At 42.8% G+C, this 15973-nt stretch overlaps 1 protein-coding gene across 8 annotated transcripts in view; it reads left to right on the top strand.

The window, feature by feature from the left end:
* Positions 1-11138: 11138 nt before the first annotated feature.
* Positions 11139-15973, top strand: part of DCLK2 (doublecortin like kinase 2) — a 133037-nt gene continuing 128202 nt past the window's right edge. For 3 of the 8 annotated variants that reach the window (XR_002136642.2, XM_074338453.1, XM_019722954.2), the window contains exons 1-2: positions 11203-11323; positions 12042-12482. Coding sequence is in view for 6 of the 8 variants with exons in the window: in XM_074338453.1 (XP_074194554.1) it covers positions 11314-11323; positions 12042-12482 (451 nt within the window). In the remaining 2 variants the exon portion in view is untranslated. Of the gene's footprint in view, positions 11324-11611; positions 12483-15973 lie in introns of those variants that run through there. The other 5 variants (XM_019722939.2, XR_012498191.1, XM_074338451.1 and 2 more) reach the window with 5 other exon arrangements.

The following is a 15973-nucleotide window of genomic DNA, read 5'->3' as shown; positions in this document are numbered from 1 at the left end:
CTGACCTACAAAAACAACGATTTCATATGATTCAACTACATGCTATTATATTTATTTATTATTGTACTAAAAATAAATAATTATGCATTATTCATCTTTGTGTACTCCATAGAGTCTATTGCAATGTTTTGCAATAGTAGGTGCTCAATGAACAGTGCACAAAATTCTCACATGAATGACATACTGCACAAAACAATGAGATGAGGTTCAGGGAGTGATTACAGATTCTCAGAGAGGTAGAGGAGAAGAGCAGGGATTACTGGGTTCATATTTAAGCTGGAGAAAACAGGGGAGAACCTGTGCTTTGTGTACATAAATGTAATCTTCACAACTACCTGACATCTATTAGATGCTCAATAAATAATTCATAAATAAAAGAATGAATCAATGAATAAATGCATTGTGGATATCATAAAAATGAACCATAATGGCTGTTTTCTTTTATTCTTTTTCTAAAAATTATTCTTCAATGATGCAGTGATGGTTGGTTGGTTCACTTATTTCAAATACAAACTGAAATATTCTGAACTGACTCATTTCCCTTTTGTTTCTACCTAAGGAAATTTTAGAAAGCTCATCAAGTAAAATATATTTTTAAAAATAGAGGAGAGCTAGATTTTTCTCCTTCCTTTTGTTGGACAAAGAGATTTCCTTTCAAACTTTTGTGGTTGCTGTTGCTAAATGTTTCCTCCAAGGAGAAGTCTTCCTATTTTGTTTATTTTTAGAAACTGAAAGTTGCATATAGAGAAAGCTTTTGAAAACTGGAATCCTAAAAGGGAAGTTCTAAGGCCATGGCTCTTTATTTAGCTCAGGATAGCAACGACTTTGAGCAGGTTATAAGCATATAGCCCTGCAGGGGCTTAACCTCTCATCCGCTTTGTTCTGACCAATACCACATTAAATAGCATTTGCAAGACTACATTTCGCTCTCTTTCCCTATGACGGACAACCAAATTCATTTACCCCCAAGAAAAAGTCATCCACATGTTCTCCTTGCTTAAATTGGAACCAATTTGGATCAGCACCATTTATTTAAATTGTTATCATAGAACATTAGAACCAAAAGGAATTTTAAAAGTGATATCATTCTACCCTCTTCTCTGTAGGTGAGGGAATGAGATACAGAGAGGTTGAGGTTGAATATGAGTCTGCATATTCATCTACTCCTTAATTCTGGTGACGTTCCCACACACGTATTTGTTCATCCAGTAAATATCTAGCATGTAGGACACAATAAGCTCTGTGAGAGGTCTTGTATGGACATGCTGGCGTCTTTTCAGCCACATGCCCCAAGACTGCATTCAGCAAGCCATGCACAAGTTCAGCCACACGGGACTGTCATTCACTTTTCGAAACGACATGCACGTTCATGAGTGCTCATTCCTTACATAAGATTTTTTCCCACCAGATTCAAATCCTCTCTCTCTTTTCATGTCAACATAGTATCCAATTGAATTGGGCTATTACACTATACTGCTATGGTCTGAATGCTATGGACTTTTATGGTCCCCCCAAAAGTCGTATGTTGAAATCCTGAGGCCTAATGTGATAGTATTAGGAGCTGGGGCCTTTGGAAGGTGCTTAGGTCGTGAGAGTGGAGCCCTCATGAATGGGATTAATGCTCTTATAGAAGAGATTCCAGTGTTCTCTTGCCTTTTCACCATGTGAGAATAAAATGACAAGTCTGCCACCTGGAAGACAGCCTTCACCCCACTGTACTGGCACTTTAATCTGACTTTCATCCTCTAGAACTGTGAATAATAAATTCCTGTTGTTTATAAGCTACCCAGGTTGTGGTATTTTGTTATAGCAACCCAAATGGACTGAGACAATTACTTAAATGAGATTTTCTGAAACCCTGCAGCACAATGAATTACTACTTTTTATGAACTTCCACAGGATTTTCTTCACTTTTCTATTATGGCATGTATCAAGCTGTCTGCTGGTGGGGTAGATGTTATGTAGTTGGATACACATCTATTATGGTTGTGATTCAAGCAATATGGTGGACTAAGCCAACATGGAAGCTCTCTAGCTATAAGCCCTTATGAACACTGACTAAAAAAAATAACAAGAAGGAGAAAAAGAAAGGAAGAAAGGGAGGGAGGGAGGGAAAGAAAGAGAGAGTGCTGATCTTTCAAGAAAGAGAGTCTTCAAATGTCAGAACCACAGAGGGAATTGAAAATCAGACTGATGCATATGAGAACTGAGGCTGCAACAACCTTGGGGAGGCTGATGGAAGCAGTGGTACTGATTTGGTAACAGGGTTGTGATGCCCATCGAGACCAAAAGCCCTCTTAGGCCAACCTGAGGGGAAGGGCAGAAATGGAGATGCCTACATAGGACTAGGACCCTCAAAAGCTACAATCCCAGTCTAAGAGGACTAAAAATCTCAGCCAACAACATAAGAAGACGACAATTAAACTGTTTAGAGAAAAACAAGTCTCGTGAGAAAAACTCTAAGTCTTTCATTGGTGTGAGTTTGCATTTACTTTACTTGGTCCTTCAGGAAACCTCAAGCCTAGAAATAAGTTATCATGGTCTTGATGCAACATTGTCTCTGGGACACCTGGAGGATGGTAATATTAAATTTTTCTACTTTTGCAGCATAGGATAACCACAGACAAAAATGAGCCTCGCTGAAGAGGAGCTCATACTAAAAATTCACGAAGAATGCATAACAAAGATAAAATCAGGGATGAAATGAAATGGAGATTCTTCTTATCTCAAAATTTGATATTTAGAAAAACAATATAAAAGAGGCCATAATCTAAGTATTTTAAATTTTGAAAATCTAAAAGGCATTGAAAAAAGAAACACATAGCAATTCATTATGAAAGAAAAGACAAAATTTTTAAAAGAACAAATTAGAACTTCTAGAAATGAATAGTTGTTTAAATTTGCTGCTAGATAAATGGGTTAAACAGCAGATTAGACCCAGCTGAAGAAGGAATTCATAAAATTAAACATAGATCTGAACAAATTTTCCTGAATGTAGGACAGAAATAAAGTAGAAACGATGAAAAGGAATGAAGAATACATTTAAAGGTCCAACTTACTATTTAACAGGAATTCCAGAAGGAAAGAATTGACAAAATATGAGAGGTAAATTATTCAGAGAGAGAACGGCTGATTGGTTAACTCAATTGATAAAAGATATATTTTTCTTTTACCAGCTGAAACTTCTTTGACTTCTTTGGGGCAGAAACTAATTATTCCTGTGTACATTCTTAGAACATTATAAGAATTCATTAAATATTGATGTAATTAATATAAATGTACCAATCTCAATAAAGGACAGAAAGAAGCAAGATGTGACCGGTGTCATGAGAGAAGTGCAAAGACAGTGCTCACTGCTGAAGAATTTATAGTGAGAAATTGCTTCCAGCTGGGATTATTAGAGAAGTCATGGAACAGGGAAATTAGTACAATTTGACAAGAAGGGGCAAGAAAGAGTACATTTCATACAGGATAACCTAACGAAGGCCCAGAATGCTTTTGAGAAAAACATTTGAGAATAAGCAAGTAGTCTATTTTGCTTAAAGTTCATCTCGAAGGACTATGTCGTTGTGGGAGATTGAGAAAATTAGAGACATATGATGCAGGCCTTGAATGTCAGACTAAATATTTTGGACTAATAGATAAAGAAAAAGCACCCCAAGCAGCTCATTGCTGAAGGTTTTTCAACAATGGGGTGACACGAGCAGAACTGTTATTTAGCAAGATTGATCCAACTGACAACTATGAGCAATATGAACTAGAGGGAAGACTTAGGAGTGAGGAAAACCAATTGATTTGTGTGTCACGAAGGACTCTTGATAGTGACAGAAAATACAACTCAACCTGGCTTGAGCAAATAAGAGTTTTATTAGATCATGTAACTAAAATGTCTACTTACCTATGTCTTTACCCAGTGTTGTATAATAAGGATTTTGGCTGGTCCATGACCCTCGCTCCTGGGAGGTCACCTCTAAATCTTTGGAATTTCCTGAGTAATAGGAGTATTTTTGTTATCCATGGTAGACCATGATAGATTATGCTAGCGAGATGGTTGGGCCCTTAGATAGTTTTTGTTATAAGTAGATGATACATGAGATGCACTGACCATGCTCAAAAGACCAACCATGTGATTAGAGGGTTGGGAATTTGAGCCATGTAATATCAGCCTGATGTCCCCAAAGAGGAGGGGCGCTGGAGATCAAGTTCAATTGTATAGCTAATGATTCAATCAATCATACGGACATAATGAAATTCTAGTAAAAACTAGAGGCAACAAGCTTGAGTGAGCATCCCCGACTAACAATGTTTTGTGTGTCTTATTACACGTCGGTGTGCTGGGAGGGTGATGCGTCCTGACCGTGCAGGGAGAGGACACAGAAACTTAGCATTGCAGACCCTCCCAGACCTCACCCTCTGTGTCTCTTCTTTCGGCTGATACCAATTTGTATCCTTTTTGCTATAATACAACTGTAATCATAAGGATAGTGCTTTCCTGAGTTTTGTGAGTTATTCCAGTGAATTATCAAACATGAAGGGGTAGTATGACCCCTGTATCTGTAGCCAGTTGGTCAGAAGTATAGAGGGCCTGGTAACCCTTGAGCTTGCTGCTATCTGAAATAAGGACAGTCTTATGGAGGACTATGCCCTTACCCTGTGAAGTCTGGCTTACCTCTGGGCAGTTAGTGTCAGAAGTCATTGCATCCCACAATGCAAAGACCCTGAGGTAGGATTATGCTTGGCCTACTCAAGGAACAGCAGAGAGGCCCAGGTGGCCAGAGTGAGTGGTGGTAAGAATGAGAACATATGAGGTGTGACAGATAGTCAGGGCCAGATCATGTAGGCAGTGGTTCTAAACTATTGCTGAATGTTAGACTCACTGGGGAGCTTTAATAAGAAACCAATGTCCAGGCCCCCACCCCAGACCAATTAAATCAGAATCTCTTGGGGTTGGCACGGGTGTATGTAGTTTTGTAAGTTCTTCATGTGCAGTAGGTCTTGATGTAGGCGCTGGTTGCACATAGTGTAAGGACGTTAGATTTTGTTCTGAGTGTAAGAGGAAGTCAACAAAGACTGTTGAACACAGGAGTGACGTCATCTTAAATCTTGTCTTAAAGTTTTAAAAGATCCACGCTGGCTGCTGTGTGAAGAATACTCCATAGTGGAATAGACCAGAGGGAGGATATCAGGTGAGAAATGAAGATGGATTGTAATAGGAACACTCTGTAAATTGCAGAGGTAGAGAGAAATAGTTATATCTGGGGTGAGTTTTAAAGGAAGACAGCTTGCTCATGAATTGGGTGTGGGGTATAAGAGTACGAAAGAAGATGTAGATGAATATGTTGGGTCAACTGGCCAGGACTGAGTCCCATGCCCACCCCTCGAGCAAGGGGTGATGTCAGTGTTGCCAAGCACACATGTATGAGAGTGGAAGAGAGTATCTCCCCAGAGTCAAAATCAGGGTGTGCCAAGAAAGGCAGGGAGAAGAGATGCTGGTGACCAAGAACAAAAGCTCGTTGAGGTTGTTGGTTATATTCTATACACTGAGAGCAAAACAAACTTCAATTAAAAAAAAAAACTAGTTCTTCCTCTTTCTTTTTCCCTTCCCGAAAAGTGTAGTCCTGAATCTGTTAGGTGGGGCCAAGGGGGTAGCCATGGTGGACCAGAGCAGGGTGTCAGACCCAACGCAGGGTGAGGAAGGCATCCAGGTAAGGAGGCAGCAGAGGCAGCCAGCATGGTATGTTGGGGTAAGGGCAACGCATAGGAGGATTGGCCTGTGCAGAGTGCCAAAGCCTAAGCAAGGGAGGCGTGTCTGCATAGGAGGGCCACCCGATGTGCAGTGATCAAGTCTGGGTGGGATGAATAGAGTCCCCATGCAGAAGTTGGCCCAACACAGGGCGCTGGGGTCCGAGTGGGGTAAGGAGCCTGCGATATAAACTGATGATTTGTAAGAGGTAAATGTTTGTGTACGCCTATCTTCCCTAGCCCTGTCCACTGAGGGGCCCAGGAGCAGCTAAATATTAATGAACACACCTAGCACCCAAAATTTGTCTCCTAAATATCATTCTCCATTAAAAGGAAGAGAAATGACTGATTCCAGAGCTAGATCAGAGAAACTACCACATGAGTTCAGAACATATAAGGGAAAATAAGGAAGTGCTCATTATTCCATCCTCCTTAATCAGGTAAATATATTGTTTTAACATTTGAATATCTCAAATATGTGAGGTACACATTTGTTCTACAATAACCAGCTAATTTGCGTTGCAAACCTACTGAGTGTATACAAATCATTAATTTTTAACTATAAGTTCCGAAAGAGACAGGCCTCTTGGTGATGAATGAATTTTCAAAGCTTGAAATGAATATTTTCTAGGGTTAGCATACCCTGGAGTCAATTTCTATCTCTGCTGCTTGATCTTGCCTTTATTTCCTCCTCTATAATCTGTTTCTGTAACTAGGTCATAAATACTTATTCATCATTATAAAAGCCTTGAATTTTTAAAGACTTAACGAATTATCTAAATTTGAATTTTCTGAACCTGAAAAGGTAGTTTTAAGTATTCCCTCATAAAGAAGTCATCAATGTGTTTGTTTGTTTTAGTTACAGGTGTACAAAATAATGTAATAGAGATTTATTATTTATATCCTTCACACAGTGATAACCCCCCTCCCCCATCTACTACCCCTCTGACATCACATACAGCCACTACATTTCCACTATCTCTATTCCTAATGCCGTACTCCACTTCATATATATATATATATATATATATATATATATATATATATATATACATATATATATAAAATTATAGTTGACATTCATTATTGTTCAGCTTCAGCTTCAGGTGTACAGTCATCAATATATTTGTGAAGTGCTATAAACATCATGGCTGGTAAGGACAGTGAAGCTCCCAAGGTGAACAACAAATTAGAGAACAGTTTGAATCTTTTTTTCAGTCTGAGTACAGGTTATAGGGTAAGGTAGAGAGTCTCTTTCTGAACAGCTTTGCTTTATACCCTTTCCCATTAAAACTTGCTGGAAAACACTTGAATGTATAACCATTAAAGATTATGAAATAAAAAATAATGCTCAGTTTCAAAAATTGAAGTCAATAGGCCCTTTCACTGAAAAGAGTTGTTTCATCACTTTGGCTTCTGGGAGAAATGCTTGGCACGTCGTGGACAGTAATGAAAACATGAGACAGCAGAAAGTCTCAGCACAGAGCCTTCTAAAAGGTTCGTTAGTGTCCTTTGTGTAATAAATAATGGAGATGCTGGAAAACTGCCTGTAAAAGCAGAAGTTTGGGCCAAAATTGAAGACTAGCCAGTGCGTTGGAGAAATAAAGTAGTATGAAGCCAAATCAGGAGATGTTCAAGTCAAGTTTTCTTTTGTAAAGGTCCACAAGGAAGTATGTAATGAAATGTCATTTAAACAAATTATGCTTAATAGACATTTGCATGGTATTTCTTAGTCAAGGTGGGAGTGGGAGGGTGAGTAGGGGGAGAGGGATTTACCATTTGGCTAAAGGCAACTCTAAAACTGTATTGCTAATCTGTGGGATCAAAAGAGAAGTGTAGAGAACACAAAAGAAATACCTCTCCTTCATGTCTGGTTGAGTTTTTCTGTCCCATGTGGTTTTTAGAAGACCCCCTCTTGGATACTGTCAACAAAATATTCATTCACTAGATATGAAATTTAAAATTGTTGTTATATATCAAGAGCAGAAAAGGGTTGTTTCTGATCATGAAAAAAACAAACAAACCAGAGGAGAGATTTTGGATTGAAGTTCTTAGATTCTCTGTAGCATAGAAATGAAGCCATTTTAAAAGTACTCTGCACAAAAATTTTTATTCAGACAAATGTTTGATTAAGAGGGGTTAGGAAAGGGTATAGAGAATTCACAACAAACAGAGAGCTAAGGTCAAGGCCAGCTCCCACGTGATGAAGAGTCAGGGCCAGCTCCTTTACATCAGGACCAGGCAGGCACTGTTGGTTGACTTTGCAAACACTAAGGAGAATTAGGTCATCCTGGAAGGACAAATGATTAGCAAATCAGATACTGTTTCTTGGTCAGAAAAAAAGGAGTATCTCAACAAAGGAAATGCCATTTAAAATATTTTAAGCTGCAAATTCTGCCACCTCTTGAGAGGGGAAAATTTTAAATCATGAAGTAACCCAAATTAATGAATAGGTGCCTACCTAAGAGCCCACAAATTTTGTTTGCATTAGAATTGTAATGCTAAAAATAATTTTTTTCCACCTCAATTAATCTTCACATTTTTGCCAACTGGATCTTTGATATATACTATATTCACTAAATAAAATATCTCATGAAAAGTGACTGTGTCTTAATGCTTATATGAGGGTCAGGGAGAAAATTCTTCAAACAAATTAATGCAAAGAGCAGGAGCAATTTTTTTTTCTTTAAGTAACAGTGTCATGCAGGGTGTCATGCAGGAGACCCTGCTCGGGTGTAGGGAGACCCTGCTCGCTGCGCCATTTGTGGTGCAGGGAATCAGGTTGGGGCTCTGCTCCTGCTCCCTGCACAAGAACACAGGTGTTGTGCGGGGCGGCCTGCGGGGTGTCAGGCGGGATCTCTGGTCCCACTCCCCACATAAGAAAGCAGGATATGGTGAGGCCAAAAAAGGAACACCGACGGAGCCATAGATAGGGGAGTCATACTACTATATTCTTGCTGGCGGCTGGGTTGGAGAAACAGGAAGTAGGAGCCACACTGTTCGCAACCCTCACTGCACCGCTTGCTAGTTCAGCCACCATCTTCTTGCTAGCCCCCATTTTTCTGCTAGCGTAGCCACAGCAGTTATATTAGTGGCCAATGGCTCACTGGTTACAGCTGACGGCCAACTAGCCACAGCTGATGGCCATGCAATCACAGTTGATAGTCATTTACTACCTGAGCCAGCACCTTTCCACGTGAGGCCGAGAGCCTGGAAACTGCACTCCTGGCTCTGTCCCCACAAACAGCTATGAAAATACTTTCTCTTCTTCCCCCACCCCTGTTGAAAAGCAGTAGTTTTTGTTTAACTTAGGGATATAATGTTAGGGAATAACGTTAAAATAGTGGCATATTATATCATTGTATTCAGTACTTAAGAAGATCCTTTCATAAAGGATCTTTGAATGAGAAAATATGTTTATGTTAGTGTCCTAAATTGAATGATTGAAGCCTAAAGACTTAATGACTGAAGCCTGTGCTACCCGCCTACACGATGCCCCCAATGACCCCTGATTCCTGGTGGTCATACACTTGTTTAGTCTCCGCCCACACTGAATAGGGCTAACCTGTGTAACTTATAGGATATTTTGGGAATGACACTGTATGACTTCCAAGGCTACATCATGAAAGATATTGTGTTTTTCACCTTGTTCTCTCTTGGATGCTTGCTCTGGAGAAAGTCAGGTGACATGTTGTGGCAGCACTCAAGAGATTCTATAGACAGGTCCTCATGGCAGGGAACTGAGGCCTCCTACCAACATCCATGTGAGTGAGCCATCTTGGAAACGGACCTTCCAGCCTCAGTTAAATCTTCAGATGACCGCAGCCCCAGTCAATATCTTGATTGCAGTCTCATGAGATCAGGAGGAAAGCTGTTCCTAGATTCCCAACCCACATAAACTGCTGAGATAACATGTGTTTATTGTTGTAAATCATTAAGTTTGAGATCATTTGTTACTTCAGCCATAGATTACAAATTCTTCTTTTCCCCAAGAAATACTAATAGCAAAACAAATGAACATACCCCTTTTACGCCATTAACAAAGTCTACAGGTTCTGCAGTTACTAGTACTTAATGGGGCCTTATATAATTTCAAATTCTACCCCAGACCTACTGAATCAGAATCTGCATTTTATGAGATCCCTGACTACACATAAGTCCATCAAAGTTTGAGAAGAATTGCTGACTTATTTGACTCTTAATGTCACAGGCTATGGTTGGAAACCCTAGCTGTACATGAGGAGCACTTGCAAAAAAATACTGTTGGAGAAACCCATCCCCAGAAATTCTGATTTAATTGGTTTTGGTTGAGGTCTATCTTGGCAGTGGACCTCATTATACTTCAGAATTTCCCCCCTTGAAAAACTACTTTGAAGTCTCCGATTAGCTCTGACTTCCCAGCATGCTACAGTTCTGCTTCTAGAAGTCAGGTACTCCCAGGTATACCTGAGACTACCCTGGGGGAGCTATGGGGCACCGACCAGGAATCCTCTGAGGCATTGTCATGCCAGGGGCAGCAATTTCACAGCTGCTTAAGAACTACTGTATATATTTCCTCCTTCCCTTATGCTTTCCCAGACTAAGTTCATGGCAAGAAAAGCATTATGCTTTCCTACCCTACAGGTCAGTTTGAATTTACTGGCTAGGGCCACTCAGAGAACCAGGTGCTGTATAACCCAAGGTTTCAGAGTAGCTTACCTACCTACCAGATTAGGCCTAAATGTTTTTTTAGTTTCATTGTTTCTGGATGGCAAAATGGATGTACCTAATGGTTCTCACAAGCCTTTGGAAAATATACTTTAGCCACTGACCTGACACTACTAAATTAAGATTTCTAGAATGATGGGCGCTTACAAATGTTCAGCCTAGTACTTAATAAGTAGCTCAAATTGATAACATTAAATACCACTTGAATATAGGGGTGGGGGAGGAGGGGGGAGGGATTATCCATTTCCTTTACTGATGCATCCCCAGTGACAGAAATCATGCCTGGCACATGGTATGTAATATTTGTAGGTTAAATAAATCCCTCAAAAACCAGTGACTTCTAATCATTCATTCAAAGTTACTGAACGTGTTATGGAATCTGCAATGGAAACTGTGGAGGCTGTTTACCAAAGGATTTCTAAATAAAGCTCCAAATCTGATTTTAAATATTAAAATTGGTGCCCAAAGTGAATACCATGTTTCAAATTTCTGCCCTAGTTTGGCTTCGATTCCTCATTTGGAAGCTGGCTAAGGGATGTGATCTCTGCCCTTGAATCTCCTTCCTTTGTGGGTTTTTTTCCCCTGCGCGTCTACGTTTCCCGGGCGGAGGAGCGCGTGCCGCCGCCGCGCCTATTAGCGTGGCGCGGGTCTGTAGCTGTCAGGCGGGCTGGCTGCTTAGGACCCAGGGGGAGCCGCTCCTCTCGCGCTGCAGCTCCTTCGCGCGTCCGCGCCGACCAGTCCGGCCCCCCCTCCTCGCTCATCTCCCTCCCTCCCCTCCTGGGTTTTGGCATCCCTTGGGGGCAAGAAGCCCCCTCCAGCCCTGACAGCTGGCCCGACCGGCGATGTAGCGGGAGCCGAGCGCGGATGCTCGCTGGTGGGCTGGGCCGGCCGACCGCGTGGGAGGCGGGCTGCATTATTTCCCCGCTAGGGCCGGACTCGGTAGAAGGAAGGAGCCCCGCACGGCCCTCCCGAAGCAGCCAGCGCGCACCGCCCCTCGGGCAGGGCCTGGGGGCGAGCGCGGCGGCGCCGCAGCCGGGCCTGGGGCCGGACGCGTGGGCGGGCCGGGCTGGGCGCACCGCCCCCACGGGCCCGCGACGCCGCTCCCACGCTCCCAGCCCCTCCCCCTTCTCTTCCTTCTTTCCCCGCAGCGCTCCCGGGAGCCGCCGGCGGACGCGAGCCGCGCTGAGCGAGCGATCGAGCTTTGTGTGCGCCCGCGGGCCCGGGGCGAGCCTCGGGCGGCCCAACTTGGCGGCTCCTGGCCGGCTCCCAAGCCGGAGTTGTGAGGCGTGGCTGGGTGAAGGAGGCGCTAGGGGACGCGTGGGGCTCCCCGGCCGGCGGGAGGGACTGAGCCATCCGCGCTGGACAATGAGCCTGGCAGCTAGACGCTGCGGTCACTTTTAGAAGGGCGCGGGCCGGCCGGTATATCCGCAGCTCAGCGGCCCCACCTGCGAGGAGAGGGCGGGATGCCAGAGCCAGGTGTCCCAGCGCTTTAAGGCCCATCATAGTCTCGCATCTGTGAGCTGGTTGTTGCTTTGACACTAGGCTCCCTGCAAGCTTTAGCCAGGACTTTTTTTTTTTTTTCGTTTTGCGAGGAGCCCTTGGAGCAGCCGCGATGGCCAGCACCAGGAGCATTGAACTGGAACACTTTGAGGAACGGGACAAAAGGCCGCGACCCGGGTCGCGGAGAGGGGCGCCAAGCTCCTCCGGGGGCAGTAGTAGCTCGGGCCCCAAGGGGAACGGACTCATCCCCAGCCCGGCGCACAGTGCCCACTGCAGCTTCTACCGCACGCGGACCCTGCAGGCCCTGAGCTCAGAGAAAAAGGCCAAGAAGGCGCGCTTCTACCGGAATGGGGACCGCTACTTCAAGGGCCTACTGTTTGCCATCTCCAGCGACCGCTTCCGGTCCTTCGATGCGCTGCTCATGGAGCTCACCCGCTCCCTGTCAGACAACGTGAACCTGCCTCAGGGTGTCCGCACCATCTACACCATCGACGGTAGCAGGAAGGTCACCAGCCTGGACGAGCTGCTGGAAGGTAGGAGGAGAGGGCCCGGCGCGGCAGGTGCGGCCCAGCAGGTGCAGTGGCCGCGGGCCCGCGCTCACCCGCCTGCCCCTCGCTGGGGGGAGCCGGCGTGGTGTCTTCTAGGCGGCCACGCGGAATTGTATGGTTCTCTGCTTTTCCCTAGACTCTGTGTGGAGCACGCTCCCACCTAATATACTCTGTTCTTCCCAAGAGATTTGCCTTAAAAAAAAAAAAAAAAGAAAGGAAAATGCTAATGGCTTTGAGCTTTGGTGATATCTCCTAAAATTGACGAACTTGTTTTTTGTTTGTTTGTTTTTGAAGTGCAAACTATTTGAAAAAATGGCTCTCTGGTGAGGATCTAGGTAGCCCTTTAGTTAGGAGGCTGTCGGTCCCTCCCTTTCTGTGGACCTCATTGCAGGCACCTGTAGTGTTCCAGCGTATGGGCCCTGTTGTACCTGCTTTATTCAGAAGCTGTGGTTGTGAAGCGCTCTGGGTTGGCTTTCCTGGCTTGGCTTGCAGCAGAAGTTACATGAAGTCAGAAGGGGTGACCCCAGGCAACGGTTCTCAATCTTGGCTGCATCTTGGGTCACTGGGGACTTTAAAAAATATGGGTGCCTGCCCCCCTCATGTTAGGATGTAATTGGTTTGGGGGTGTGGTCTGGGCATGCTGAGTTTTCAAAGCTCCCCAGGTGATTAGAATGTTCAGCCAAGGTTGAAAACCACTGTGCTAAAGGGTTTTCCACATTTGGTTGGTAATGAGGTGAATCAAGGCCAATCTCGTGCCTCCTCTCACTGAAATGAGCTAGTTAGGATGGGAGAGGCCCCTGGAATCAGCCGTTGGTGCCTATTATAAATTAGTAGTCCTAGAGTGTCAACTATCATTCATTCAAAGGGACTAATTGGCTGTATGTTGTGTTATCCTTGAATTCCTGCAATATTTTCTCTTTCCTTTAAGGGGGAAAAAAATTACTAAGTACAGGCATACCTAGGCGATATTGTGGGTTGGGTTCCAGACCACCTCAGTAAAGTCAGTGTCACAATAAAGCACTTCGTAATCTTTTTGCTGGCAGAGGGTCTTGCCTTCAATTTGTAAAAAGATAAATAAAAGGGGTGGGAGGGCAACATTTGTGAAGTGCAGCAAAATGAAGTGTCAATAAAACAAGGTATGCCTGTAGCTAAGAACCTATTGCCAGATCTAAACAGCACCTGTAAAGATCAAACAGAACCCAAGTATTTGCTGACTGCATGTTTACATGCAGTTTGCTCTCATTCATCTTTCTAAATGCAAATGGCACATTCCATATAGTCGTAGTGATATTGGTTTAGCAGGGAAAAGAAACTGAACTTTGATCCAACTGTTTTTCTTATAATATTTCGTCATATTCTTGTATTATGTTCTGAAGGCAATATGCCCATTTTACAGATGAGCAAACTTAAGCAACATGCCTTGCCCCACAGTACCTGCAGTGTATGCTCTTTCATCTACAATTCATTTCTAACAAATCAATATAGTAGCTATACACTGAGGAATCCTGGAAGTGGTTGAGTTTCTCCATTTTGTCACTGTTACCAGAAGTTTTTCCTGCCCTGACTTAGATGAGGACCCAGCCAAAATTAAGTTGTCTCTTCAGTCTATGTGTGTTTTAACAGCTTCACACATTCACTTGGTTAGTTGTGTGTTTTGATTTTAAAGGCTTCCTGAGGAGTTGATGACAACCTGAGGAATATAAGTAAATAAAGATACATTGTACCGGAGGAGTATAAGTAAAATAAAGATACATTGTTAAGAGGGCTTTGTCACTTTTCTTTATTGTGTTAAATACTTAAAAGCAACATTTGCTAGATATTTCAAAATTGAGTAACACAACACATTTTCTGACTGACTCCATCCTACATTAGCAGTCCTGTTGAGGGATCAAGGCAATGCCTATTGATTAAGTGCTCATTACTCATACGCCCTTGGGATGCTGTGCATAGTGTGGTCTGAGGAGGGACAACGATGTTAATACCGCTCTGAAGTAATTTTAACAATGTATTTGTTACATGACATGAATGTACTCCAAAGATTAATATCATTATTGGGGAGATGGTCAAGATGACCATTATGCGCATTAATGAGAACACATATTGCACTTTTTTTTGTCATTGCTAAGCCTGTGCATGGTCCACTGAGTCTGATTTTCAGACTATAGCTTCAGCCATAAGTAGGAGATTGACACATTTTCTTCTAATCATTCATTCACTGGTTTTTGAAGCACAAGAAACCCTAAGTATATGTAGAGTTCAAATTACGCCACATGATAATGATATAACACAAATACTTGCACAACAGAAATATTTTTCTAGTCTCACCAATTGCCCACTTGTTTCAAGCAGTATTCACTTACTGCAAAAGAAGAAAACGTGTGCATTTCTTTTGTCATAGTGGCATTCTCCCTGACAATGGATCTTTGTCTAAGTCTTGAATTTTCCAGAAAATGAGTGGAATACCCTATTGCAAGAGAGTTTTTAAGAAAGAACCATTAATGCTCAAAATCATTTGAGAATTTAAATGGTTTCAACTTTTAGTTAAAATTGTGTGCTTCCGTGTTTAGATTTATCACACACAAGAGCTTACCAGTTATCTCTGAAAATTTTATTTGCATCACTAAAAATTGCTGTGTAGTCTTGCCCATGTTGAAAAAATTGACTACCTCATCTTAGTTCATCTTTTTACATTAAGAGTCTCTGGTAATTTTTTTTTTACACCATTATGTTTGACACTTTCCTCTTCTGCCTCTTTCATCCCATGAACTTTGTGGTTGAGGAGGTGTTGTTTTTAGTGAAGAATAGAAAGTGATGACTAAGGCTGCCAGGCATGAACACTCATTCAGAACCCCAACCCCACTGAACTCAGATGACAAAAGAAATTTGCATGGCCCAGATTTTTTTTTTTTCTCCTGCTCTTGACCTTGAGAGTCTCTGGTGACTACAGTGTTCAGGTGTTGGCTGGCACTCCTCCTGCCCTGCACTAAACCAGCGGGCATCTCCAGCCTATTGGTTTACCTCCCCTTGCTGGATTAATTTCACTGAGTTGGTGCTGTGTATCCCCGTAACCCTGTTTATTTCAAACTGGATGGGGACCTTCACTCAGAGGAAGACTGTTAGTCATCATTGTCAATATTGAGAAAATCAGGTTGAGCTGTCTGAAGCCACGAGCCAGCCAAATTTTTAGATAACTGAGGATGTACAGATGACTCATTCTTATGTTCTCACGTCCCCGGCTAAGAGTCAGAACTTCTTGTCTTAGTTTTGTTCCAGGAGTGTTTTCCCATTCAGAACATTTTGGCTGTATTGGTAAATGTGTGATGCCCTAAAGAGAAATGCCCAAGGATTGTAGCAACAAAGCCTGACCAAGTCAGGCTCCCTGGGTTCTCCTGATTGCAGATTTAAGAAAAATTTACCTCAGTCCTCTCGCCCTCAGTGTCCTTTTCTGTTGAATGAGAAGTTGGCAGATCCCCTCT

The sequence above is a fragment of the Rhinolophus sinicus genome, linkage group LG07, assembly GCF_036562045.2.
Source record: "Rhinolophus sinicus isolate RSC01 linkage group LG07, ASM3656204v1, whole genome shotgun sequence".
Lineage (NCBI taxonomy): Eukaryota > Metazoa > Chordata > Mammalia > Chiroptera > Rhinolophidae > Rhinolophus > Rhinolophus sinicus.
This window is presented reverse-complemented; position numbering and strand designations above follow the sequence as displayed.